The sequence below is a fragment of the Syngnathus typhle genome, linkage group LG7, assembly GCF_033458585.1.
Source record: "Syngnathus typhle isolate RoL2023-S1 ecotype Sweden linkage group LG7, RoL_Styp_1.0, whole genome shotgun sequence".
Lineage (NCBI taxonomy): Eukaryota > Metazoa > Chordata > Actinopteri > Syngnathiformes > Syngnathidae > Syngnathus > Syngnathus typhle.
The window spans coordinates 12696258-12720759 of record NC_083744.1 but is presented as its reverse complement, the minus strand read 5'-3'; the positions used below and the strand labels follow the sequence as shown (position 1 = coordinate 12720759).

Genomic DNA, 24502 nt, shown 5'->3' with positions numbered 1-24502 from the left:
CATCTCTCTCCCCCTCGGCTCTTACCTCACGCCACCACCGTCCGTCCTCTCCTGTCCTCGCCTCTCCCTCTCCTCTTCCCCCTCCTGTACCTGTACGCTGAAGCTCTACCTTGGCTTTCTCACTGCAATGCAGCCAGCGGAATCCAACAAGCCACAGGACTGTTTGGTTGCGTGGAGCCACCTCTCGCCTTCCCGCCGCCTGACTCAAAGCATCTATTATGACTTTATTTATTCTTCCCTCCCTCCTTCCCTCCCCTGCTCTGAGGCTTAGCTGCAGCTTCCATGACACAGACTGCCTGCATGCCTCAGTGGGATCGATATGAGGCTACTACTTCGATACTTCATTAAAAATCCAGTAATAAATAGTGTCTGTTAGGGAGATGAAGCAGAAAGGGTAGCTACTTAATATTCCTCCCTCGCACGCCTCTCTGGATGACCTTTAACTTGATGATTGGGGAACACATGGTGGGAGAGTCTTCTCCTGGAATAAAACAAAAAGTTTGATTGTCTTCGGGACAATCACAGGGAAAGAAACGAGACAAAACAATCGGACGGAGTAGGTAAAAACAGGCTCTCGCGCGTGGGAACTGGATCGTCATTCCTCCAGTTAAAAGTCATACAGTCAAGGGATTCATATAGCCTTGTTAAATTTTGAATCAAGCGGACATTTTAATTTTTTAACATGTTACACAAAAAATTGTGTTATGGATCCACCCAGCCTTTTTTTATACCACATGAATATGTCAAAAAATAATGGCTGGCTGTTTTTACTGTTCTCTCTAATAAAACTGGTGTGATACTGAAGCCAATATGCTTCTTTTTTTTTTTAATGCTGTCACTCGTCTTTCTTAATAGCAAGAATCATAGGCGAAAAGCTTCTCATCACCTAAGAACATTTACAAAGATTAATCTTCCATCAACATTGACACAGTTCATAAAATAATATTTGGAATATGGAATGCGTGTTTGGATTAGGGTGTGAATGAAGGTTGTGAGGGGGCTTATTCATATCTTTTTATTCAGCTTGCAACTGTCTATAGTAAAGGTTTATCAAATCACAAAATAGCAGAAAAACAAGTAAGAGGTCAAATCCTCCCAGATTAAAAATAATCTACATTGTCAAACTATTTGCCTAATTACTACTTTTTAAATAAAAAAATAAAAAATCTGCAATGCAGCAGTTTTTAAGAGTAAGTAATGAAAACCAAAACATGATCAGTTGGTGGCTTGGTTTTGTCATGTTTAATAAATATTTTCCAAATGGTCCCTGGAGTCTTTAGTTTATGGAGTCCACAAAGAAAAAAGTTCAAACATCCTTGCTTGAACTGCAAAAACGTTCCCTGTTCGTAATCACCTTAGTACAAAATTGGGCGACATTTTGTTCATTCACGGAGAACCTCTCTTAAAGGTCACCAATGTTAAATAAGGGGATTTTTTTCCACACTACTCAAATGATGCATTTATGGACATTAATTTGTGCATTGTTGGAAGCATAAAATGTTAAAAAGTCTATCTAGCCAAACCCCAGATTGACCCATTCACTGCCTTTGACGTGTAAACTTGCCAATTACTATGGTGAAAGAGAATCTGATGGTGCTCCACTGCAAAGTCCAAGCTTGGAAACTACTTTATTGATGCACAACAACCAATAGATGGCAGCAATGCACCATTTTGAATATGAAATCAACTCAAGAGTCCAATGGGGAGAAAAGGCTTCATTTTGTTCGACCACTTTTGTTCTAATGCTGGGGGGAAAGGGAAAGGGGGGGGGAGTCTATGTTGCATTTGTTCTTCACGAAATAATATATAATTCCAGAATAAACACATCTTTGATTAAGATGCCAGTTCCATGATATTCCTGGAGAGGCCGAAATCACTCAAAGAGATTTGTAAAGCACCTCACACCACTGCAATACCTTGACTCCGTATTAAAGAGAATATCCATGGAAACCAGGCTGGTTTGCCATGTTTGCCCTCTGAGGGGGAAGAGGGGGAGGTCATGCTTCATGCACTGTGCTGGAGGGATGAGAGGCATGATGAAGGACAAAAGAAGGAATGCCTCTTGAATCAGATCCTGTTCAAACCCTGAAGGTCATTTGGGTGTATTTATTTAGAGCCAACCACCCCTACCTTCTAATTCAGTCTAAATGTATGACAATACTCCAAAATTCATTCCTAATGGATTACTTACATGATTTTCAAACAAAGTCGGCATCCAGTTGGAGAAACAAGACCAATTACAATATTCTACAAAGGAATTGATTTGCTACAAACACAGTGGGGGGTTGACGCCCCTCAAAGCCGGCCGGTTAAGCAGATCAATTCTCTTGTAGTCCTTTATGTCAAGTGAGGTGGACCATTTCTGGTACATTCGGTGTCTTCAATCATTCCATGGGAAATTTATTCAAATCCAGCTTGAAATGTCCCATGTTAAATAGGGATAAGTCATGGAACCTGTGCTGATTTATTTTTAGTTTTTAAATGTGTTCCACTTATCATGAATATTTGGTTTTGTTATGAGCACACAGTAACACAAACTAATATTATACACCATTTGATTTTGGGGGACTGATTATTTGGGGTGTTCAACTTTACTAACTCTATGAGCCAAGAGATTTATGGTGACGCACAATGATTCTGTGGGGTCCTAAATATGTCAGAGTCTATCATTGTGCTTGGAGGGGGGGGGGGGGGAGAAAACGTAATACTGGGGGTAAAAAAAAAAAATCCAAGTTTTACGGCAAGACAACTATCTTCTTCTCCAGCTTCTGTTTTGGGAAGATGAGGCATCGCATAATGTCGTCCAGCTCCTCAAGAGCGAGCTGGGCATGAAGCACGGCGACCTCATCCGGGTCAGATCGAACGACCCACTTAAGTGCTCGGTACAGGTCCAGCAGAACATCGCTGAGGACCTGGTGGACACAGAGAAATGCTAGATGTTACACTGGTAAAGTGTCCCTGAAGCCGCATCCAATCTTTTTCACACTGAGATAATCCTCACATGACCCTTCACCCTCCACAAGAGCCTCACCACCTGGCCTAACCTTTGTGGTGTGTTCTGCTAATGTCTGTTCGCACGTCACCGGGTATCATTAAAGCATCTACAGATGGTGCACTGCAGCTGTTCGGTAATGACAGAGCCTGGTTTGAGAACAGCAGCGCAGCCCCACCTGAACATTTCTTTCTTTGGGTGGCGGTGTCAAGGGTCGGGGGTTGCACCACAAGAAGGTTTTAATGACGAGCGCCTACCATTGATTGAATAATAAAGAATGTAATGCTGCTGCTTCATTCAATGATTCCCTACGGCTAGCATAGTGGAATGGTTAGTACAGCTGTCTTGCATTTAGGAGTCAATGGGTTTAAATCTCAGCTAAAGCCTTTCGAGTTTGCATGTTCTCTCTGAGCCTGGATGTTTTTTTTTTTTTTCCAGATTACTCCAATTCCTCTCATATTCCAAAAATGGACTGTAATGTTGGGTTGATTGAAAATTCTGTTCAAGAGTCAATTTCTAATCATTTCCTGCCATGGTGTCAAAGAAAAAAAGAATGCTTCTTTCCCCAGGAACATTTTTCATCCAATTTTTGGAAGCATTAATATTAAATCTACGTATTCCCACTGCAATGTTCCTGACAGAATTTTAAAAATAGGAGCATTTTACTTGGAGGGAATGCAGTCAATTGTTTGCATTACAAAATTTGCTGTTTGTACCTGGGTGGTTTTGTCACTGAGGCCTCGGAGCAGTAGGGTGATAACGTGAACAGCAGCTCTCCTCACCTCTGCTTCTTTCTCTGTCTTTATCAAGGCAGTAAGACAGGAGCTCATCTGAACAACACAAGCGGGACACATCACTGCGCTGATCAACAATAGCTTCATGAAATAAGGACATAAGAAGTTTGGATCCTGTCACTGTGGAAGCATTTGTAATAATGTTCAAAGCTACGATACTGTCATTTGTTTTTTCTACTTGCCTCCTGAGCCAGCGGACCCAGTGCATAGTCCAGTCTCTGGCACAGTTCTCCCAGATTAGAGAGACTGCTGGCACGGATGCTTTGGTCAGAGTCTCTGGTTCCTCTCAGGAACACCGACAGCAGGGGACGACCGATGTGGGGTGCCAACTCCCCTGCAGTAGCAGAAGCGGGGGGGGGGGGTCGAAGGTGATTACCTTTAACACTGCCTCAAACAGCAGTGCATATTCCATGCAAACTTGTGAACATTAACAGCTCATCCCAGAACACATACTAGAATTAAGTTCAGCTATTTTCCAACACCATATGTCAGTAGATCTCTGTGTAATGTTTGTAAACGGTGCTGAATAAACTAAAAGTCCCAGGCAAGGCAAAAAAAAGAGAGAGACTCTTGGGGAAAAGCAGCAAAACCAAAAAAGGGTATGGAGCTGAACAGAATTTTTAGCCATCGGGTCACTTCTGCATGGAAAACAGGACAACATCGTAGGTTCTGGGGTGAATATTGTCTACCCACAAAATGAATGAAATACAGTATGCTCACCCATAGCTCTGCTTGCCCTCATTAGGACTTCACCCATTTTAAGGCGAAATTCCAAGGAGTGGCCCTTATTGGATGTGGAGAGCGAGGAACCATGTTGAAAGTCTTTCAGGAGCCTTTCCAGAATTCTCTCAGGATAGAAATCAGCCAATGAAGCAAGTCCTGCAGACAGTATACAGCAAGTCTTTGTCTCAGGAATTAGCCGTACTCAAAGGCTTCTCCACGACTAGAACTTTGAGAGCAGTTCACAATTGACAAAATATTACATTTACAGCCAGATCGTTAGATTACATTACCTTGAATGGCTGACAGGTAGACAAAGGAGTCCTCATGCTCCAAGTTTTCAAGGAAGAGCTGGGGAAAACAATTCAACTGCTTTAGTAATCACCACACAGCAGAAGACAGTTGGAGTTGAACTTACAGCCAGACAGACATCTAAATCAAAGATGATCAAAACTGGTAAAGAACAACAGGACTACAAAGGGAATAATTCAAAATGGAGCCCCAGGACGGTATAACGGTAACCCGGGGATATGGGAAAAACATTCATAAAATGATACAAATACAAAAAAAAAAAAATATATATCAATATTGCGAGGTCCTGCTGTCCAGATAGACGGTTAATGGATGTCCAATATGACAGGGAGGGAACATCGAGTAAAGAGAATGTGAAAGTAGCTCTCGTTCCTTTTATGCCAAGGCAAACTAACAAGTCCCAAGACATCACCAATGTTGCCATGGAGGAGCTGGCTCAAGTGTTCGTCCATGACACAATACACGCGCATACAAGCAATCGTGCTTACTGTGGAAACCTGCAGCGCCCAACAGACAAGTTATCTCCGCTGTCCCTTTTGTTCAAAATGTATTAATTGCATTGACTGAAAATGAAGAACAACTTACAGTTAGGACTTTCTCCTGGGCTTGTACAATTTCTTGGTCTTTGGATCGCACCATTTGGGTCAAGTTCCTCAGGGCAAATGCTCTGGTTGGAACATCGGGGTGACACGCCTCCAGTAGCCAATCAGAAAAGGCCTTAGAGGAACGTGAACTTTCACCTGCCGAAGATCCCTCAGAGGGCGTTGATTGTTTGATATGGGATTGTTGAAGCGTGTTGTTGAGAGACAGAGGTGATGGAGGACAAGTCTGTGTTTTAGTTTCAATTGTATTTTTTCTCATTGAAGGCAAATTGTTGTCATTGGGTGACACATGACAGTCTTTGGAGCCTGGGAAGGCGCCGCTAGTCAGGTTATCTGGTCGGTAGGCACCGTGAGTGGCAATGATTGCTCTTAAATTTGAAGCCAGTTCCTGGATGAACACCTCTGGGTGTCGCTGAGAAAGAGTTTCGAGCGGCCGGAGCAGTCTTGACATTGATGAGTAGACGTCAACAGTAAGCTGTGGATGTCACAGGAAATTGAAGCGGTTAGGCAAGGTCACTTGCAATGTGTTATCATTTCCTATTATAGATGCCGGATGGGAAATATTTATGGCGCGTAAAAGTATTGAGGATTGTGGATAGGACCACAATGCAACAGGACATTCATACGCAACCATGACTCACTTTGGTCCCGCTATGCATGATGTCCCCGGGTGAGTGTAATGTGATAATTCTGAAGGTGGTAACACTTTGCAACGTTTAGCAAAGTAAAACAAAATCTTCTAAATGACTTGCAATTAAACCATGCCCTCTAGCGGCCAACAGGAAACATTACATGTTGGAAATTTCAACACAATGGTGTTTATATTTCTAAATCCACATCCTGTTTTGTACCTGGGGTCCAGAGAGCAGAGTTGCCACCAGGCCCATCCCCATACTCAGCGTTTGGTTTTCTATTGGGCTTTCAATAATAGCACCATTTGCCTTCTCCAGAACAATGCATGCCCTCTGAAGCAGTGAGTCAATAAAATCAACCACCTAGAGAGAAGACAGAATGAAATGAAACATTGTCTTTGGGAAAACTCAACCTCTTAATTAACCACAGCATTGTGGAAAATATAACAGCAATGACTAGTTTAAAACCGTTAGTACCAAAGGTTTGTGGGAGAAAATGTATTATTATTTATTCCGCAATGTAATGCCAAAGTATGAGTCATTTCGTCATCCGTCAGGCAATGTGTTAGCCCTACATTTCCAGCCAGACAAATATTTATTGTACTTATCACAAATACATTACCAAAACTGTAATACCTCTTCCCTTAATCTGCTTCAACTGAACATGAACAACTCTTTTTTTTCAACAGCATGACTAAACATGGCCTGCTTTCATTATCTTGCGCTGAGCCTTAGCCAAACAAGAACATCCCTCCCTCCACTCCAAAAAAAATGTAATACATTTTGAGGGGGGGGGGAATCTGACTGCATATGACGCGAAGCCTTGGATTATTAACGGCAGCAGAGAACATCCCTTGAGTGTACCAGATGTTTGCTGTAATGTCTTATTTCACGGATGTGATCAATAACGTCATTGATCAATATGCAAATCAGGACATTACAAACTTTCACAGATTTTGCATTAAGTGCGGACTATCTGCCCATCTGATCCACCGATCAGATCAGTGTAAAGTCTAATTGGCGTAACTAGAATTGCTTATGTCATGATATGGCTCCAGAATGGTGAGCCTACATGTCGTCGCATTTCTTGGGATTCCAAAAGATTGTGCTGGCACTCCACAGCAGGGATAATCTGGAGTTAGGCTCTTACAATGAAAATGTTTGAAGAAATTGCATGTGAAGGCTAAAAAAGACAAAGCAAACAAAAAATCTGTAATGAACGAGCATGAATCTTAACATCTCAGAATAATTTGGATTGTTCAGCATTCTAGAAGGTTGGAATGCACATTCTTCACAAACCTGTATGTTCTTTCTCAGCACAACAGTATGCTGAAGGGACTCCACCATTGCGGCCAACAAGTGAAGCAAAGCCAATGCGTGGCTTTGCCTTGCAACACAACCCTGTTGCTGCTGCTCCAACTCCAAGAGAGTCATGGAGGCTATGTCCAATTGCTGTCCATCTTTCTCCTCTTCTTCTGCTGCCACTGCCGCCCAGCTTGTTAGCTCCTGCGGAAACCCCAAAGAAATGTTTTCAAAATGTACTGCCACTTGGTTACCAATAGGTGAAATAAAACAGTGTCAAATATGTATTGTTCTGCATGAATGATATTTAACCACACAAGTAGCTGCTCACATGCAGCAGGTCAAGGAAGAAATCTCCAGGGCCATCACTGTCTTTGAGTTCAGCCAGCAGGTGCATCAGACATTCCAACCTCCACTGCTCCCCCGACAGCTTTTCATACAGCGCATCATCCTCATCACTGGGAGACAAACCATGGGAAAAATGGTTCTATTATAGAGCTCTTTCGCAAAGACCATCATTGAACTGGATCCGTCACCTGCAGCCTTCTCTGCAGCTAAGTTGAACTCCACCATTGCTGCCAGGGGTGAAATGAAAGCCTATTGCTACATCATTCTTCTGATCCTTCAAACCTGAGAGCTGCCTGAGTAGTGACAGGACCACAGAGGTCTCAGCATGGCTCAGATACCACAGTAAAATATCCTGACACGGGCCTCTGTGGAGCAGAAAGAGCATTTATTCAATCAATGAACCATAAAAAAACATAAACCATGTTACATTGCTCTCATCTCTTATTGGTCAGTAGTGGGTGCAAAAATATAGACATAACCTTAATTGCTATATGAACAATCTATTAGATTACGCCAGCTGGACTTCAAACATCACAATTTAGTTCGTGAGCCAACAATATTGGACACATTTTTTTTTTTTTTTAAAAAGCCTACCGTAGGTTGGAGACATTCTGCTTGGTGAAACAGAAGAGTGTGAAGACAACTGGAAGCACTTCTTCTAATGCGCCGAGAAGACGCGTCGAAGGACTGTTGCCCATAACCCAAATCTGACCATTAGAAATCCATTGAAAAAACACTGAGACACATGACATTGAAGTAGAAAATGCTTAACACGATAAACTCATACATACTCAATATCGTGCATATCTGAGAGTGTGCATGGTTTGTCAGAATCAAACTCCATCAAAAACCAAAGACAACCTGCTTTTTGTCCTATTCAAAAATATTTCTTCTTATGAACACCATTGCGACCACTTTTAGAGGATCTCACCTTGTTAATGTCCTCTACACACTGTGTCATCTCCCATTCCTCCACAGCAACTTGGCCCTGAACATCATCTGGTGGAAAAAAAAACCCACACAGAACTTCATTTAATGGGATTTTTCTGATTAAAACAACAACTAATTTAGTTGTTTATATTATATATCTACTACATTGTTTATAAATATACCAATTACATTTGGGGACCTTCTTCAGTCACACAATCTGGTGGGAATTTCTCTTTACGATTGAATGCATCTTAGTCATTACTTGAAAACATACACATTTTTTAAATGTCTGAGTCATTTTGGGCATCATTATGGCCAATGTATGCAAGACTTAGTAAATATTTCATCTGCTGCATAGGAAATCTATTGTATGCAGAAATGTGATTGCTACTAACCAGCACCAGTGATGCAGTGGTAGAGAGGACCCAACAGAGGAAGCAGCAAGTAGGGCTGAGCAAAACTGGTCTTGTCTTGAATCAGGTGGAGAGCTGTCCTGGTGGCCACACACTGAAACTGTTGAGCTGTGAAGGTGTCTTTGAGGTGCAGGAGCTCGAGGATCTAAACCAGTACAAACCAATGAAATACATGCCTTGCCTTGTCCTGATGGTTCTGCACAAGACATTCTTTTAGTCCCATTATTATAGCTTTGTGTGTGTAAACTGACCTGAGAACAGACTTGCTTATAGTAAGCGTCGGCTGAAGCAGACTGCTGCGGGCATGCTGTGAGAATCTTGGCAATCCCGTCACATTTCTTCCAGTCTGACTCACCTAGAGGACATGAGCAATATCACAAGAGATTTTTGTTTGGCATTTCTGGGGTTCATCCTCTGCCACTTGCCTACCTGTTCCTCCTTGCAGGATGGCTCTGACTACAGCTTGGACTCCATTTGGTTGCATCAGACGCTCAGACAGTAACTGACCACAAAGGCGCCTCAGCCAACCAGGAGCTGTCCTGCTTCTGGAACCACTGGACCTTGCTTCTGGACTCGACTTATCGGAGAGACATAAGATGATGGCACATTCAGCCTCTTTTCTACAGTCTGACTGTATTTGGGTCAAACTGTTTCATGTTTGTATTTTTTTTCCTTTTTTTCTTTCCATGTTCTATACTGCATAGACTCATCGAGGTCACGGGTGGGCTGATTTGGGGGGAAAAGGCAGGGTACATCTTGGACAGGTCGCCAGTCAATTAAAAGGCACATATTGAACCCCAAATCTCAGGAGTTTCATTTCTATTTGATCAAGACACAGAAAGGAGAAACATACCTGTTTGGCTCCACCTTGTAAAATAAGGAGCTCCTTGATCACGACTGGCTGATAGACTTTTAGCAGAAGACTTTGGAGAGCCTCTCGACTATTTCTACGTTCCTCTTCACTGAACTCCTATAGAGAAAAAAAAAAAAATCTCAGCCGACATCACAAGCCAAAAAAACAATTGCACAAGTACAATATATATTCACATAAAATCCACAACATTCAAAAAGGCTGCCTTGGTTGATAATATTTTTTAATTGGACTTTAGAGAGAGGCATGAATTGAATTCTATTAACAGACAGCAAAAATAAACCAATTTGAGGGTGCACTACCTGCATATCCTTTGTGCTGCTTGTCTTGGACTTCTGCGGCTGATAGCCAAGCTGACAGAGTGCCGCCATCACATCTCCTAGGTGTCGGGTGAACACCAGAGTGGCAAGAGATGACAGTTCCGCTAAACGCAACAAGATAGTTGTCGTTGTGAGAAGCTGGTGTGGTGCTCTAACAGCACTATGAGGATTCACCATTTTTTCCACCATTGCGCCAAATGCAGACCTGTGACCCAGTGGCACACCGACTCCTGGAGCCAAAAATGGGCAGAGGCCAAAAGAAACCACAAACTGAAGGGCTGCCCCAACTGTTTTCTGTTGAGTGAAACTGAGGACGTCTGGTGGTAAGGGTGGAGCCATCTCAGGGGTGTGTAGTTTGGCAGAGGGAGCAGGTGTTTGCTTAAAAAGCTCGAGTTCAGCAGAGAGCTGGCGTGCTAAACTGAGCAGCAGAAGGAGACACTCCTGGACAAAGCTCCATATTGCATCCTCTGTATCATTTAGGAACCAGTTTGCGTGAGCAATCGCATCTTCCCTCAGTTCCTTCGCCTCCTGCAAACTGTGGTCACTGTGCAGCTGCTCCAGGAGAACTTCTCTGTTTGCCCGCAATGCTAACAAAAGCGCCTCCTCCTTTGAGCTTTGTGCATTATGTCCAGATGCCTCTGCAGACAAAAACAATACATTATCAATACATATATGTTTACACAGATTTGTTTGACTCTTTATTAAAAAATTCATAATAGAGGCAATACGAATCCTACTTCCTTGTCGACCACAGACTCTAAAACTACCTAAATAATGTGCAGAAACGGAGATGTACCGGAGTCAAATTCCTTGTTTGGGATGCTCAAACTTTGATTTGTAAAGTGCTGAATCATGAGTAAGTCCAGTTTTATAAGTTGGGCTAAAAAAACGACACAAGGGCTCAAGTTTGACGACTATAACGAGTTAAAGGACATTAAAATTGAAGATATACACACAGCAAATGCATTTCGCCACTTGGAAGTATTTAATAGTTTTAGACAACTCTTGCCACATTTGGACAATTACGAGACAAAACCGCAAAAAATTGTTAACCACTTACCACCAACAGGTTTTGTAAGCACATTCAACGCCGAGATTATTGCCGTAGTCATTTTGTCATCAAATAGATATCCAACGTGTGAATAATTCCTTATTTTACTGCATGTCTATTTTTAATCGTTAGCCAACTTGTTTATAAACGTGTTACTGTCGCTTAAATATTACGTCACAACGCATTGTACGTGGGTTGCATTCAGGAACGGTAGGAAGAAAAAGAGTGGAAACTCCACCAGCAAGCAATGTTACTTCTGTACTGTAGTGTAAAATGACCAGACAATTTTATGTAACTTATGTTTAGTGCTATTAGGAAGTCAATTTGGGGGTGTTAGGAATTGTAACAAACAACAACTTATACATTTATTGTAGATGTGACCCTTTGTATAATAAAGACTAAGTAAAAGAGACAGTGAATGGGTTCAAATATTTTATGTACAAACTCTGATAAATACATGGAGAACACTCCAGGCTTTTCTCTACATTCATTAAATACAAGCAGCATTATCAATTGCCAGAAGAAAAGTATGGCAAATATTAAAACTCGACTGCACTTCATTATTACGAGACTTCATAAAAAAAATTCCAGGACTGGTGTCACCAAAGATATTATAAATCCAAACTATACGTTTCCCCTTTTAAGAAAGATCTTTTGGAATCAAACACACTTTCTAGATTATTGCGGCACTGTAAGAAAAATATTTCTTTGCACTTGTAAAATGTATTTTTATCATAGCATCATATGAACTGCTTCGCTCTAATGAAGGTCATCTTGCTCTTATCTCATTCCTCTCTTCTCTGATGACACACTATTATGAAATATTCCCCACATGACTGTCTATTCATGTTATGTTTGTGCTTACATATAATTAGGCAAGCATATCTTTGCGGCTGCCAGCTTGGTTATTATCGAAATGTCACGGCGCAAGCAAACTATTTTTTTTAAAAAAGATTTGAATTGCATCTCATTTTTTCTCACTTATTCTGTCTTTTGTCAATTACAGTTTCACATGCGCTTTTGCCATTGCAGTGACCATGTGCGACTCCATCGTCAGGAGCTTGGTTGCAGTCATGAATTGCTCTACCACAATTCCCGTCTCTTCTCATGCAGTGAACAAAATAAACACCGTAGGATCTCTTTGTAGACAAATTGTAATCTGACCCACACTGAAGCGGGAAAAACTCCTAGTTTGGATTGGAAATATTATCTTTCCAGTCACAGAACCTTTCTGACACTTTATATTCAGTATACATTATATACATGCGCGCCACCAAAAACTGTACAGTGAAGGCCCTACAATGGGAAGTTCAATACATTTCATTTTGGGGTCTGCATTCTCCCATTCCCCAAAATGTTACTTTTCGCTAAATTGCAAAGCAGACCAGGGAGCAAGTTACATCTGACACCCTATTCACTATAAAATAGCATTACAGATAAAATCAAAATACACTGCTTTATCTTTTGTCAGTTAAGACATGTTGTCCCTTTGGGCGTTTCCGGTGATCTTGTATCTGGTTTCAATGAAAATGTTAAGAGAAGCGGGAAGGTGCTACAGATGACTGAGGCCAGATTGTACTGTTAAACAAGGCGAAGTCACGAGTTGCAATGCAATATGGTGCTCCGTGTTTGTTGTGTGTCCATCACTTAAGACAATTTGCAATCACCATAATTGTTTTTTTTTTTTTCCCAATTTAAAATGACGAGTGATCATTTATTTTCAAGAAGCACATCTTGCATGCACACATGGACTCTGCAGTCTCCCATTACTTTAGACCAAAATATAAGTACATTGGTTCTGTACTGCTTTAACTTCATGATACGTACTGTTTATAAACACTTGACAGATTGAATTAGGCAAACCTGCACAACCAAATTAAAGTTAATACAGGAAACATTTAAGTAAAGATGTTTTTACAAAGATAAATGTTGGTTTATCAAGAGTTACGTTACGTTTGTGGAGGATGATAAATAAGATTTTGGTTACATTATTTATCTACAGAATTATGAAGCGCTACACAATTGCAAAAATCAAATCATCAAAAAAATGTGATATTAGCAAACATCAGTGTCAATCAAAACTGACATTTTTACAGAACAGAAAATTTAAAAGGCAGAATTTAGGGTATAGTTATTCTATTGGCCTAATTGGATTTTAAACTTGTATCTTTAATTTTGTAATTGAGTGCAGATTTTCTGAATAACCACATAAGCATCTCATTCGGTTTAACCGTCCAGTTTTCCAGAACAGATGTTGGATGCTACTTTTTGGGAAAGTTGAAAAGAAATTAAAGAAAGCAAATGCAAATTGTGTTTCCAGACTATTTGCACCATTCAAATGTTGGCAAAATACAACAATTGACTGGGATTTGGAAAGCGATGTGTTGTGTAGCACCGCGTCTTTGGTGCACGTTGAATAAATGAAAAGCACCTCTGAACAACATTCTGTTTGGAAACGTTATTCAAATGTGCCGTTGAGTCAGTCAGTCGAGCCGTGATGGTAAACAGTTGCGTTCGGGGTGGCGTGTAACAAGTGTATTATTTATTTATTTTTATATATAATTTTAAGTCAACCTGTACTTTGTGGATTTCACTTCTTTCGGGCATTATTACGGGAAAGTAATCCCTGCGATAATAAAGGGAACACTAATCACTGTTTTAACATGTTTGTAAAACCAATGATGGTTTGATTGTACTGTTTTATCGTGGATTTCCTGCATAAGTCTCCTCCTCCATTTTCTCTTCTTCCATCTCTATACCCTCGTCCATCTTCTCATTCTTGTCTCCTGGCTCCGTCTCTTCCTCGTCACCCCTTCTCTCTCCCTCTCTGGCTACTGCGTGGCAGCCGTGTCGTCCTCGTTGCCTCTGGCCACGGCGTACCTTACGGGTAAAGCTTTTTCTTCTTGGTCCTAAAGAAGACGTCTGGGTTTGGGCTGAGGATGGACTAGGAGACGGGGGCAATGTAGAACACAATGAAGAAGGCGTGCATGCCTTGGACTCTGATAAAGGGCTGTGGGCTGGTGTTGAGACTAGCGGAACGGGATCATCTACAGCTGATGAATGGTCTGCACATGTTGAGGATGTACTGGCTGCAGAAGGACGCATTTGTGATACTGAAGAGTTGGCAGATGTGTGGGATGAGGCTCTCATTGCATCCTTCTCCAGTTCTGGGTGTAAAACAGTGTGGGAAGATGTGCAGACAGTGAATGAATCAGGAGCCGCTTCATCATGAACTATGGCTGGAGAGTCTAGGGATGGAGGTTCAAAAGAAAAATGAAGCACATGCTGCTTTATTAATTAAACCAACTGTGATGAAATTGCTCTAAATATGACGGGTCTTTTCTCACCAGGACCACTGCTGGTCTGGGACTCATCAGTCATTGGTGGCTCTGCCTCCTCCTGGATTGTTGGCACTGATGCAAGCAGACCTGAAACACAAACAAAGATAAAATTACAACACATATGGTAACAGTATGTTCTAAAACAAACCCATCAACCCACTTTTACAGATGCATTTCATCTGCTTGTTTTTACATTATATTTTGAGAGAGCGAGAGAGCGAGAGAGCGAGAGAGCGAGAGAGAGACAGAGACAGAGACAGAGACAGAGACAGAGACAGAGACAGACAGAGACAGACAGAGACAGACAGACAGACAGACAGACAGAAGCCAGCTCGTCTACGCCGCTTCCTCATTCGAGATGTCCCCGGCATCCGTCTCCAGTAGCCAGGAGACAACCTGATTCTAACAAATCCGAGTGATTCTTGCAATTTTGCAGCATAAATATTAACAGAAGGCCTGTCAATCTGTCTCTAATGACGCACTCTCTCTGTAAGTCTGTATCGGGCTAACAGGTGCTGTGCATAAATAACCACATGCCCACATGCGTAATACATAAATCTGAGTCGAAATGCCACATTCAAACGTGGACTAAGGAATAATGAATTAATAAATTAATCAGAGTCTCAATGCCACGTTTTCTCGCAGCCGTGGAGGCAGTGGGCTTTTTCTTCTTCTTCGTACGATGGTTTAATTGGGTCACCTAATGAATTAAAAAAAGATTACCATCCATAGGCAAGTGATCTTTAATAACTCTCAGTAGCAAGTGGTGGGTGAAATATTGCTCTTCCCCATCAAGACCTCAATGTGGGATGCTCTGGAGGTACACTTTAGGAGTCGTTATTTATTACACAAAGACACTTTACAGAGATTTATAACTATACAATTGTGGACAATTGAGTGTCTGGAGTGACAAATTTGCTTCAAGAATCATTCAGACAATAATGTTGTCTGGTATAATACTGTAAAAAACACTCTCTGGCTAATGGCTTTGGGTCATAAACAATAATAGAAAAGAAATATTGAATCAACAAGATGAAGAAAATGTATGTTGTTGGCAATTAGCCCAAACCTTCAAAACATTGGCCCAATCCTTCAGAAAGCTTTGTAGAAATTGTGGAGTTTTTTTTGTTTTGTTTTGTTTTTTAAAGTTAGGCAAGTAACAGACTTAAAGACAAGCAATTGCTAAATCAGAAATCAAAAACGGCTCATGAGAGTTTTATGAGGAAGCCTAACAAACAAACTGACCGTTGTTGGGAAATTGCAGTTGTTAATATTCAACCATTAGCTGCTGCAGCAAATGAATGAAATTGTAATTATGAAATTACAAATTTTCGTCCTGGTGTTTTGCCCCATGGATGATATATTAATTTTGTGGGACATCAAATTATGTTATATTCTCTCACACGTGAATGCATAACACAGACTTACTGAGTCCTCGATAATGTGACAGTTGCTGGTAAACTTGCTTCATCCTCTCAATGTTGAGTCTGCTGCTCTCGGCGTGGTTGATCATCGGTTTCGGATAGTCCACTCCCACCACGCAATTTGCCGCTTTCTGGACGGACTCTGGTGCGTTCCAGGGCTCATAGATGTAGCGGTTTGGGTAGTCCTTTAAGATGGGGATGTAACGCCTGCAGGAGAGTTCAATCGTTTACCTTCAATGTTTCTTTCACAAGAATAACGTTGGTCTAAACATAACTTTATGAAGGAGACACCACAGTGCTTCTATAGATTCGATACAAAGAAAGTAGCATCATCAATAAAGTGCAAATAGAGGGGGGGGGGATAGGGACCGAGCTCTGCGGTGAATAGCAAAACTTAAAAGATTTGTACTGCAATTGCCTAGTTTACCACAATATGGTTTTGTCAATATACTGTGCTGTAGTTCCCTGCCGCCAAGCTGTTGCCAAAGCAATACTGTTATATGTGACAAGGCTTCGGCCAGAGAAACAGAAATGAACTTGCTCAAATCAGCTGAATTCAAAAAATTAAAAGCAAATTAAAAATGAAAGAAACTATCATAACCTTGGCCTGAGCACAAAATGGCAAATATGAGTTTTTCAGAGCAAAGGTATGGTTTCCAAATGAAACCTGCAAATCGGTGCCTACATAAGCGCTGAACCACAACTGCACAATGCCTACCGGATGTAGTCTCCTGTTGGGTTAGTTCTTTTTCCAAAACCAACAGGACAGTAGCAGTGGAAAAACTGTTGAAAGAAGGCACTACAAGACAGCCACATCCAGCTGCCAGCATTTACGCTCCAGTCCGCATCCAGCAGCAGCTCCTCAAACACCTGCAAGAACATAAGATTACTAAATTCTAAAAGCTGCTCCACGTGCTACATCGAACCTAGTAGACGACAAAGTTTCAGGCCGTGCCCTACCTTCATGCCACTCTCCCAGGTGATCCACAGGTCACCCCTGGTGAGGAAACAAGCCACAGCGTGCCGAGCCAAGTGGTGAATCCAACCCTCCTCTCTGAGCTGGGTCATAATAGCATCAATCCAGGGGTATCCAGTCCGACCCTCAGCCCATTTGGCTAACGCTTCTGGATTCTGATCCCATGGAATCTGAAGGCAAATTTCTTATTTTCAATTGGGATATACCACCCAATTCTAGTAGCCGTTGTTGTTGATTCATTTAGGTTTTGTGTTTGTGAGGCCAAGGTGGCGGTCAAGATTGGGTGACACATTTTCACGTTTCATTACATTTCACTCAGCATTTGCAAACACGGGAGCAGTCTTTTCAAGACAATCTATTTTCTTGATTTAGTATTTCCACACAGGCCTTGTGTCGTCTCATCTACGCTCGACGCCAGCCAGATATGATGTGATTTTGTCCCAGTTCTTTAGAATGAATTTTATTTTTTTAGGCCACAGGGGTGAGTAAGTGTTTGTTCAAAAAAAAAATGTTTGTTTGGATGAGTAATTGATTAGTCAAACAGCCCCCCTCCCCTATAATCTCGTAGGGATCTAAAACCCGCAGCTCTAGAGCCGTATATGGCTCTTTCAATCTTCTGTCGTGACGCACTGTGACTTTGGGCCTTAAGAAGTTCTTGCTAATGACGGACTTTTATCCATCAAGTGTCTGGTTCGGTTGAATTATTGCCCACCTGAACACAAATTGGGTTTCCATCCATACGATCAAAGTTTGGGTTGTTGGTGGCAGCGGTGTAGAAGAATTCTCTCCATAACAGTTGACCAAAAAGAGACAAAGGAGGACTGCAACGCTTCCGGAGCTAATTGCAAACAAGGTCGAGTGTAAAGACAGCAATTGTGATGCAGTGGTCAAGATAACAAAAATTGAGTTATAGGTGATACCTTCATGTAGAGCTCTCTGAGGTTGTAGTAGAGGACCCTACAGGACAGGCAACCAAAGCGCAAATAAGGACTCAGTCCGGTCGGACTGGCGTACAGTGAGCACATGTTCCCCCGAGGATGCTCAAGGTTAGCCACCCACACCTACACACAAAGAGACAATGACTCAACATTTGTATTTTGCTCAAAGATACAAAAGACATGAGTTATAAGCAGAAACTACAGATGGTAGAAAAGGAACAGGCCATGCATGAGCATTGAGGCAGCATGGCTCAGTGGTAGAGTGGTGGTCTCCCAGAGTTTGGGGGATCCCCCACCCATTGTGACCATGTCAGTGAACTCCCAAAGGTAAGAAATCGTAATACAAGTGACAGCACATTCATTGAGCATTTTCAAAGGTGCTTGTGTGGAACTGGTTTTGGACTGTTTTGTAAAGCTATTCTATGAAAATAAATAATATGAAAAACAAAAAGGGAATGTAGTCAAATAAAAGCCAGCCAGCACTCAGCACAAAAGCAATCGGATGTGTTTAACTAATGTATGTGGCTCACCTTTTTGTCCAAATGTTTGTTGAGTCTGTCCAGTGCTTCAGACTCTCCTCCACGCCACACTGCTGGTGGCAAACCTTTTGTTTGGAAGCCTGGAGAGATTGATGTCAAAATAAGTTCCAACAAAGAACAACGAGCACTCATCGACCAAGTCTGAGCCCACTTTCTATAAATGATGGCAATGTCATTGGTGACAATTGATGCTTTGGTGCAAAAAAACTGTACTGCTTAAATCCAGACGTGTAGTGCAAAATCTCATCTCCACACAAGATCAAGTTTAATGACTAATGTAAAACATGTTTACCCAATTCTTCCAGTGATGGGATACTGTAAAGCTGGTCATGGTTATCTGTGATTTTAGTCTGACATTTGTCCATCTGCTTTTGGTTGATGGGAGGTAGTGGTCTCCTGGGCAACTCCAGCCTGCTCACAATGGTCTGAAACCTTTTAAAGGTCAGTGGAGGGCTATTGTTGTTCATCTCTATTATCCTGCAAGCAATGAGGAAAGGGAGAGAAAGGAACACATGTAGCAGTCTGATCTGAGGTAAAATGTAAAATGTACAGAGACATGCCCGAACAACAAGGCTGATGAGGAAGTACATTTCAAATTCAAGATGTGATGGATTATTGTTTGTTACTGGGCTGCCACAATAGAGTCTGTACTTCGATTTGAAAAAAATATATATATATAAATAAAAAAACTTTTCAATTTTAGTTTCAATTTTATGCATCAAAGTTGTCGCAAATAATCAAGAGCTAAATAATTATCAGATTACTTGACAAGGATATGGATATTCAAGCTATCATTTGGAGTCATTGTTTAATTTGCAGTCCAATTACACTGATTTCACTCAACAGTAAATATTCTTTGTAGTGCTCCATGAAATCAAAAGAAAAAAGACATTAGCAAACATCTACTTTTACTTTGGAAAACAATCATCAGCATTTTTGTCTGATGATTCTGGAAAAAGTCAGATTAAGAAAATAATTGTTATTTGCAGCCATAGAAAGAATAACTGACACGTAGTAGTAGGCTCAGAAATGCGCATCAAACTCTTCACACTCAAGCCCTTTGAATTAATCACTACCCAAGGAGTTCAAGTTTAATTACCATTGGTGATGACTCATTTTATTTATTAGCTTTTTATTTTGCTTTGTCTAAACACCACATAAACACAACAACAGATTATAACAGTCACAGATTTTTTGTTTGCAATAAACAGTACAAAATGAAATATATCAGATGAATTAATCAACGGAATGATTTCAACAGTGACAGCACCACTTGGTCGTTAATATAATAATAATAAATCAAAAGTGTTTAAGTTTCTGTTGTTTGTATTTCATCTTCATGGTTTATTTCTGTCTTGCCACTGGGACTGATGACAAAGCTGTGTATTTTTACTTTCTTATACAACCTGTGTAGATCTGCCAGTAGGATTTGCAGCAGGCTTTTTATTGGTCAATTTACCACGACTGCTCTGAACAAGCGCAGTAAGCGTGCATGTGCTCAAACCCCCGAGCACAACCCCACCCCCAACTCCGTGTACAACATACATCAACTTCCTTCAATCTCATCCTCATGTAAAGTATATTCCACAATAGGGCTACAACAATCTATTTCAATAAATTGATTAATCTGTGCATTGTTTGGTTGAGATATCATCTTAAAAATCTCATGATTCAAAACTGGAGTTTTTTTTCCAAAGTCAACCATAAATTGGTTATGATTCAGTAACTAGGTTTGTAACATGTTAGGAAATAGGCAATCCTGTTGATAATTGTTTTCCAAAGAAAAAGGAGTTGTTTGCAAATGTCTTTTCGACTCAAAGTAAAATTCAGTACCTTTGAAAACACTTGCAAATGTTTGCATTTTAGTGGAATAGGGACATCGGGTTGTCAATTATCGTTCCAGCTCTATTCCAAATCATTATGTAATAACGAGCTGATCTGAGTACTCTCCATGTAGCAGGCATGAGGTAAGAAGTCACACCAGGGCCATTTTCTCTCCCTTACATAGTTTCATAATCTGTTCGGAGCATTTAGAGAGCAGCGTGACACACAAGGGCCATTTTCTCTCCCTACACCGTCTCATAATCTGTTCGTAACATTTAGAGAGCAGAGTGACCTAGCAGATCCACCAATTTCTTTTACCAGTGCAAAATGTTCAACCACTCTTCTATTTATGCACTATTATACTATTATGTCAAGGGCTGCAACTAGTGATTATTTTAATAAATCGCTGCATCGGTTTGAATTCCCATCCCTTTATTCAAAAACAGGCTATTTTATTCAATTTGCACAAATTATGATTCCGTAACTGATGCTTTCATACACTAATAAGATAATTTAATTCAGAATAATTTATTGTTGAGAATCTGACATTTGGACAAATTTTATTGTAATAAGTACAATTGATTGATTATCAAAAAGCCTTGATTAATTTAATAATTAGATGTCAATTAGACCGACAAGCACCGGTGCTGGAGAGATTTGAGAGAACAGCCAGAGAAATGGATCCCAAGCCGCCATTGCACAATGCCGTCCTGTCCAACCAGCTGACTTTCACGTACAGCTGACGCATTCCAACCCAGAGTGGACAGCTAAAACAATTGAATTGCTTCTTGGATGTGGGTGGTGGCTGCTGCCAGTATCACCTAGCTGATCTGAATCAATAAAAGTTGGTTCACATGGCCACTGACGACTAGCAGCATACATCTAAATCCTTACTCAAGAACACCAATTGCCCATGCCTCCTCTCCATTTTGCTTAAAGCTAACACAAAATTGGCAGCAATAACACAAAGGAAATCTTTAAAAATTCTTATGTCATTTTTCAACAAAAGTATCATTCAACGAGAAATTGCTTCAACACAAAATGTAGCCAGGAAATGAAACATTTTGGGCTTAACTTTATAATACATGTGCATGTACACGTGTCACAAACCTGTCCAGGTTGTAGAGGGTATGAGAGTTTCGGACAATGGTCTCCACTCCAAACTCTTGAGCCATCTTGATTATGGCGCTGTCTCTCTCCTTCCCGTACGGCTCAGGGTCGTACTCAAAAGTTAACCTTGTCATTTTCCATTCCTGGAGAAAAACAATGATGTGGTTTTTTAATAATCACATTTTTAGGCCAGGGTTTTGGTAAATCATTCATAAAATAGCAGTAGTATATTGTGAACAACAAAAATGTTAGGATTGGATGGCCAGGACGCTACCTTTTGGAAAGAAAAAGAACAGAATATAAAAACCTTCAAAATATTATTTCATTTGTTTGTTGTCGTTTGTGTAATCCTATTTATAAACAAAAACAAAACCTCTCGATGCATCCCGTTTGAATTGAAATGTCAGCGGGTTATTAAATGGCACCAACACAATAGGAAAGGCATGCTAAATATTTGAATGAAAAACAATTCAATGTTATTAATCTACAAGTCTAAATGAAATCAGTAGGCACACCAACAACTGAGCATACATTCTTGTACAGCATGATCTAGTTTTTTGTTCAAATTAATCAATTGTAAGACAAATTATATCATTATGAGCACATTAATGACAGGAGTACAGACCTTAAAAAGCCTTGGAAAAACCTCTGCAGGCTGCCCTCTGACTACAAATAATCTGGAGTTGAGCTTCTTCAGACTGCAGTCCAAGTCCTTCAGTGCCTCCAGCAAAAACCTTCAGGCAAAGAAGTGAGTCATTAGACAGGGATCCAATCGCATTGAAGACAAAATCATCAACCTTCTAAAATGAAGTAAGACGTTATGGCACTACTATGGTGTAATTATTTCGTATGTTTTCAAAATAAATCTGGTTATTTCAGTTGTGCTCCTCAAATCAATTCAATTGTGAGTCTGACGACAGCAAAGCGGTGAAATGGAGTTCTTAAAGAAGATCAAATAAAATAACAAATTAAGTGCATCCAAACCGAGAAATATTTTATCCTCAGTTTCTTATATAGCAAAATGAATGTAATGTTTAATGCATTATTTTATGTTTGTAGAAAAGTCATTTCATCCCACATCTATGTATAAATTGCAATTACTGTATTTTAATTCCGTTACACAATGACTAGGCAAGCAATATATGGTGGGGAAACGCGTGAGAGGGAATCCGTTATATAAATCGAATACGACGTAATATTACAACAAATTCCAACCGGCGCTGCGCGTTCATCTACGTTGTATAACACATGGCCCGTAAACGCATCACGTTAAAGTGGTTCATAAAAAGTGAATCCAGCACTATTTTTTGACACAGCCAAAATTAAACTAGTACCAGTGAGACCTGTCCGATCTATAACTCAAGCAATCAATTGAAACTATCCAAGGGTCTTATGATTTGACAAAGTAAGCGTTTAACACGAATCTAATCAGTAATGCGTTCTTTTCCGATCACCGATACGTCGACGAATATAACATCAAAGTATCTCATTAGTTAGCACCCTCTCCATTCTAATCTAGCATTAGCTACCTGACATAGGGAGGAGGCCCGAGCCTCAACTCACGAACCGGGACCGCAATGAATCATGCAAATTGCCAGATTATTCTTTACATTCTTATTGGTATAGTAATCAACGAATATAGTAAATCGGAGCGAACCAAACCTCCATCGGTTGATGCCCACGTTGGAAGCGCCAGCAAACCACGGGTCCAGAATATAAACACAACGCACTGAAGTAGCTCCATTCAGGGCCTCCTGCAACGCCGGATTATCGTGCAAACGAAGACATTTGCGAAACCAGTGCACTGAATTCACCACCATGATTCCTTTTCATTCTATCATAAGAGCAAAATATGGACGGTTTCGTCAAGAGGTTACCAAAAAAAGCAAACGTTATTGGTCTGGAACGGTCCCGAACGAGGAGATTTGTCTAAAGTTTACTATCTGTCAAACTGGACTGCGAAGCGACTGGATGGCGGGGACAGATCAACGTAGGCGTGGCAAAATTCCTCTCGCCTTTGCTGATTGGCTGGCCACATCATCAACAAAAATGTCAACATTTCATTGGTTTGTGTGGGAGACATTGAGGAACTGTTGGAAAAATCAGTGTCACGCTCTATTTATTTTTATGTGTCTAAAAGTTTCCGCGAAATATGTGCCCATTTGTTGAAAACGCTCCTGTTATGTATGTATTTATTTATTTATGTATTTAATTTTTAAATACAATTTTGACACGTAAATTCACAACATATGTGGGATTGTCAACCGGTGGTCCGTCTCCCTCTAGTGGTCCGCGGTGGTACTGCAGATGGTTTGCGAAATTGGAAATAGAAATAATTGTAACATTTTTACAAATAAAATGGATTTATTATTTAGACGTGATTTATTTTGTGAATCATTTACCCGTCCAAATGATGTCAAAGATTTCCAAAAATAGACATACAGATGCAAATAAAGCCTGTTTTAGGTCTAGCCTCCTTCGGCACAAAATAAAACAATATTCCACATTAGCAGTGGTGCCCGAGTTGCTTCTTGGTTATAATGGTGATCCCTTGGACAAAATTATTTGAAAATTCCTGCCATAAAGTAACTTTAATCCCAAGAAAGTTCATATATATACATATATATATATGTATATATTTAAATCACACATTCCCATTGATTGTCACCATCTGTTTCGAGTTAGACACTTGGTGTAAGGGCCCATAAAAGAAGGTCTTGGACGTTCTGCAGAGTTGCAGACGGGCTCTTGAGCAAGCCACTTGGTGGATTTCTAGCAGGTAAGCAGAGTCTTTGTTGGTTGAATAGGTCTTATTTTACTTTGCAATGGTTTTATGTCATTTTCATACACAGCCTGACAACATTCTGTGTCCCCTCCTCCACCAGTGTTATGTAAGTAACTTTGCTGCAAAAGTGGTCAACTTTGCAGTGGTAGCGTGGTAGTAAAATGTCTTTTTAAATATATCAGCAGGATGATGATTTCATGTCTGCTGATTGGAAGCATAATCTGTAATATTTTACAACTAGGTAAGTTCTACACAATGTGAAGATGCACCATCACTTC

At 40.6% G+C, this 24502-nt stretch overlaps 2 protein-coding genes across 3 annotated transcripts; both read right to left on the bottom strand.

The window, feature by feature from the left end:
* Positions 1 to 2091: 2091 nt before the first annotated feature.
* Positions 2092 to 11454, bottom strand: tango6 (transport and golgi organization 6 homolog (Drosophila)). Its single transcript, XM_061282584.1, has 18 exons — positions 11297 to 11454; positions 10219 to 10874; positions 9899 to 10015; positions 9475 to 9622; positions 9297 to 9400; positions 9028 to 9190; positions 8634 to 8701; positions 8297 to 8409; positions 7891 to 8067; positions 7686 to 7812; positions 7352 to 7558; positions 6272 to 6415; positions 5404 to 5895; positions 4800 to 4857; positions 4507 to 4665; positions 3969 to 4120; positions 3709 to 3822; positions 2092 to 2912 (listed from the first exon to the last, which is right to left on the bottom strand). The coding sequence occupies exons 1-18, from the start codon at positions 11346 to 11348 to the stop codon at positions 2736 to 2738; spliced, it is 3228 nt and encodes a 1075-aa protein (XP_061138568.1). The 5' UTR covers positions 11349 to 11454; the 3' UTR covers positions 2092 to 2735.
* Positions 11455 to 11706: 252 nt separating this feature from the next.
* cry2 (cryptochrome circadian regulator 2) lies at positions 11707 to 23422 on the bottom strand. 2 transcript variants are annotated; one of them, XM_061282585.1, is made up of 12 exons: positions 23102 to 23422; positions 22065 to 22173; positions 21440 to 21582; positions 18798 to 18982; positions 18497 to 18585; positions 17949 to 18089; positions 17741 to 17866; positions 17013 to 17198; positions 16771 to 16922; positions 16057 to 16259; positions 14635 to 14715; positions 11707 to 14535 (listed from the first exon to the last, which is right to left on the bottom strand). In XM_061282585.1, the coding sequence occupies exons 1-12, from the start codon at positions 23257 to 23259 to the stop codon at positions 13988 to 13990; spliced, it is 2121 nt and encodes a 706-aa protein (XP_061138569.1). In that variant the 5' UTR covers positions 23260 to 23422; the 3' UTR covers positions 11707 to 13987. The 2 variants fall into 2 exon arrangements, with proteins under 2 accessions (XP_061138569.1, XP_061138570.1); XM_061282586.1 differs by having other exon boundaries at positions 11707 to 14454.
* Between the last annotated feature and the right edge of the window lie 1080 nt (positions 23423 to 24502).

Coding starts and splice junctions, on each gene's coding strand:
- tango6 (XM_061282584.1), bottom strand. CDS start 11,348: ATGACTACGGCAATAATCTCGGCGTTGAATGTGCTTACAAAACCTGTT. Junction 9,401..9,474: donor CATCCTGCAAGGAGGAACAG/GTAGGCAAGTGG, acceptor CATGTCCTCTAG/GTGAGTCAGACTGGAAGAAA. Junction 8,410..8,633: donor GTGTAGAGGACATTAACAAG/GTGAGATCCTCT, acceptor TCTAATGGTCAG/ATTTGGGTTATGGGCAACAG.
- cry2 (XM_061282585.1), bottom strand. CDS start 23,259: ATGGTGGTGAATTCAGTGCACTGGTTTCGCAAATGTCTTCGTTTGCAC. Junction 17,199..17,740: donor GAAACCCAATTTGTGTTCAG/GTGGGCAATAAT, acceptor ATTTGCCTTCAG/ATTCCATGGGATCAGAATCC. Junction 16,260..16,770: donor CCAACAGGAGACTACATCCG/GTAGGCATTGTG, acceptor ACTCTCCTGCAG/GCGTTACATCCCCATCTTAA.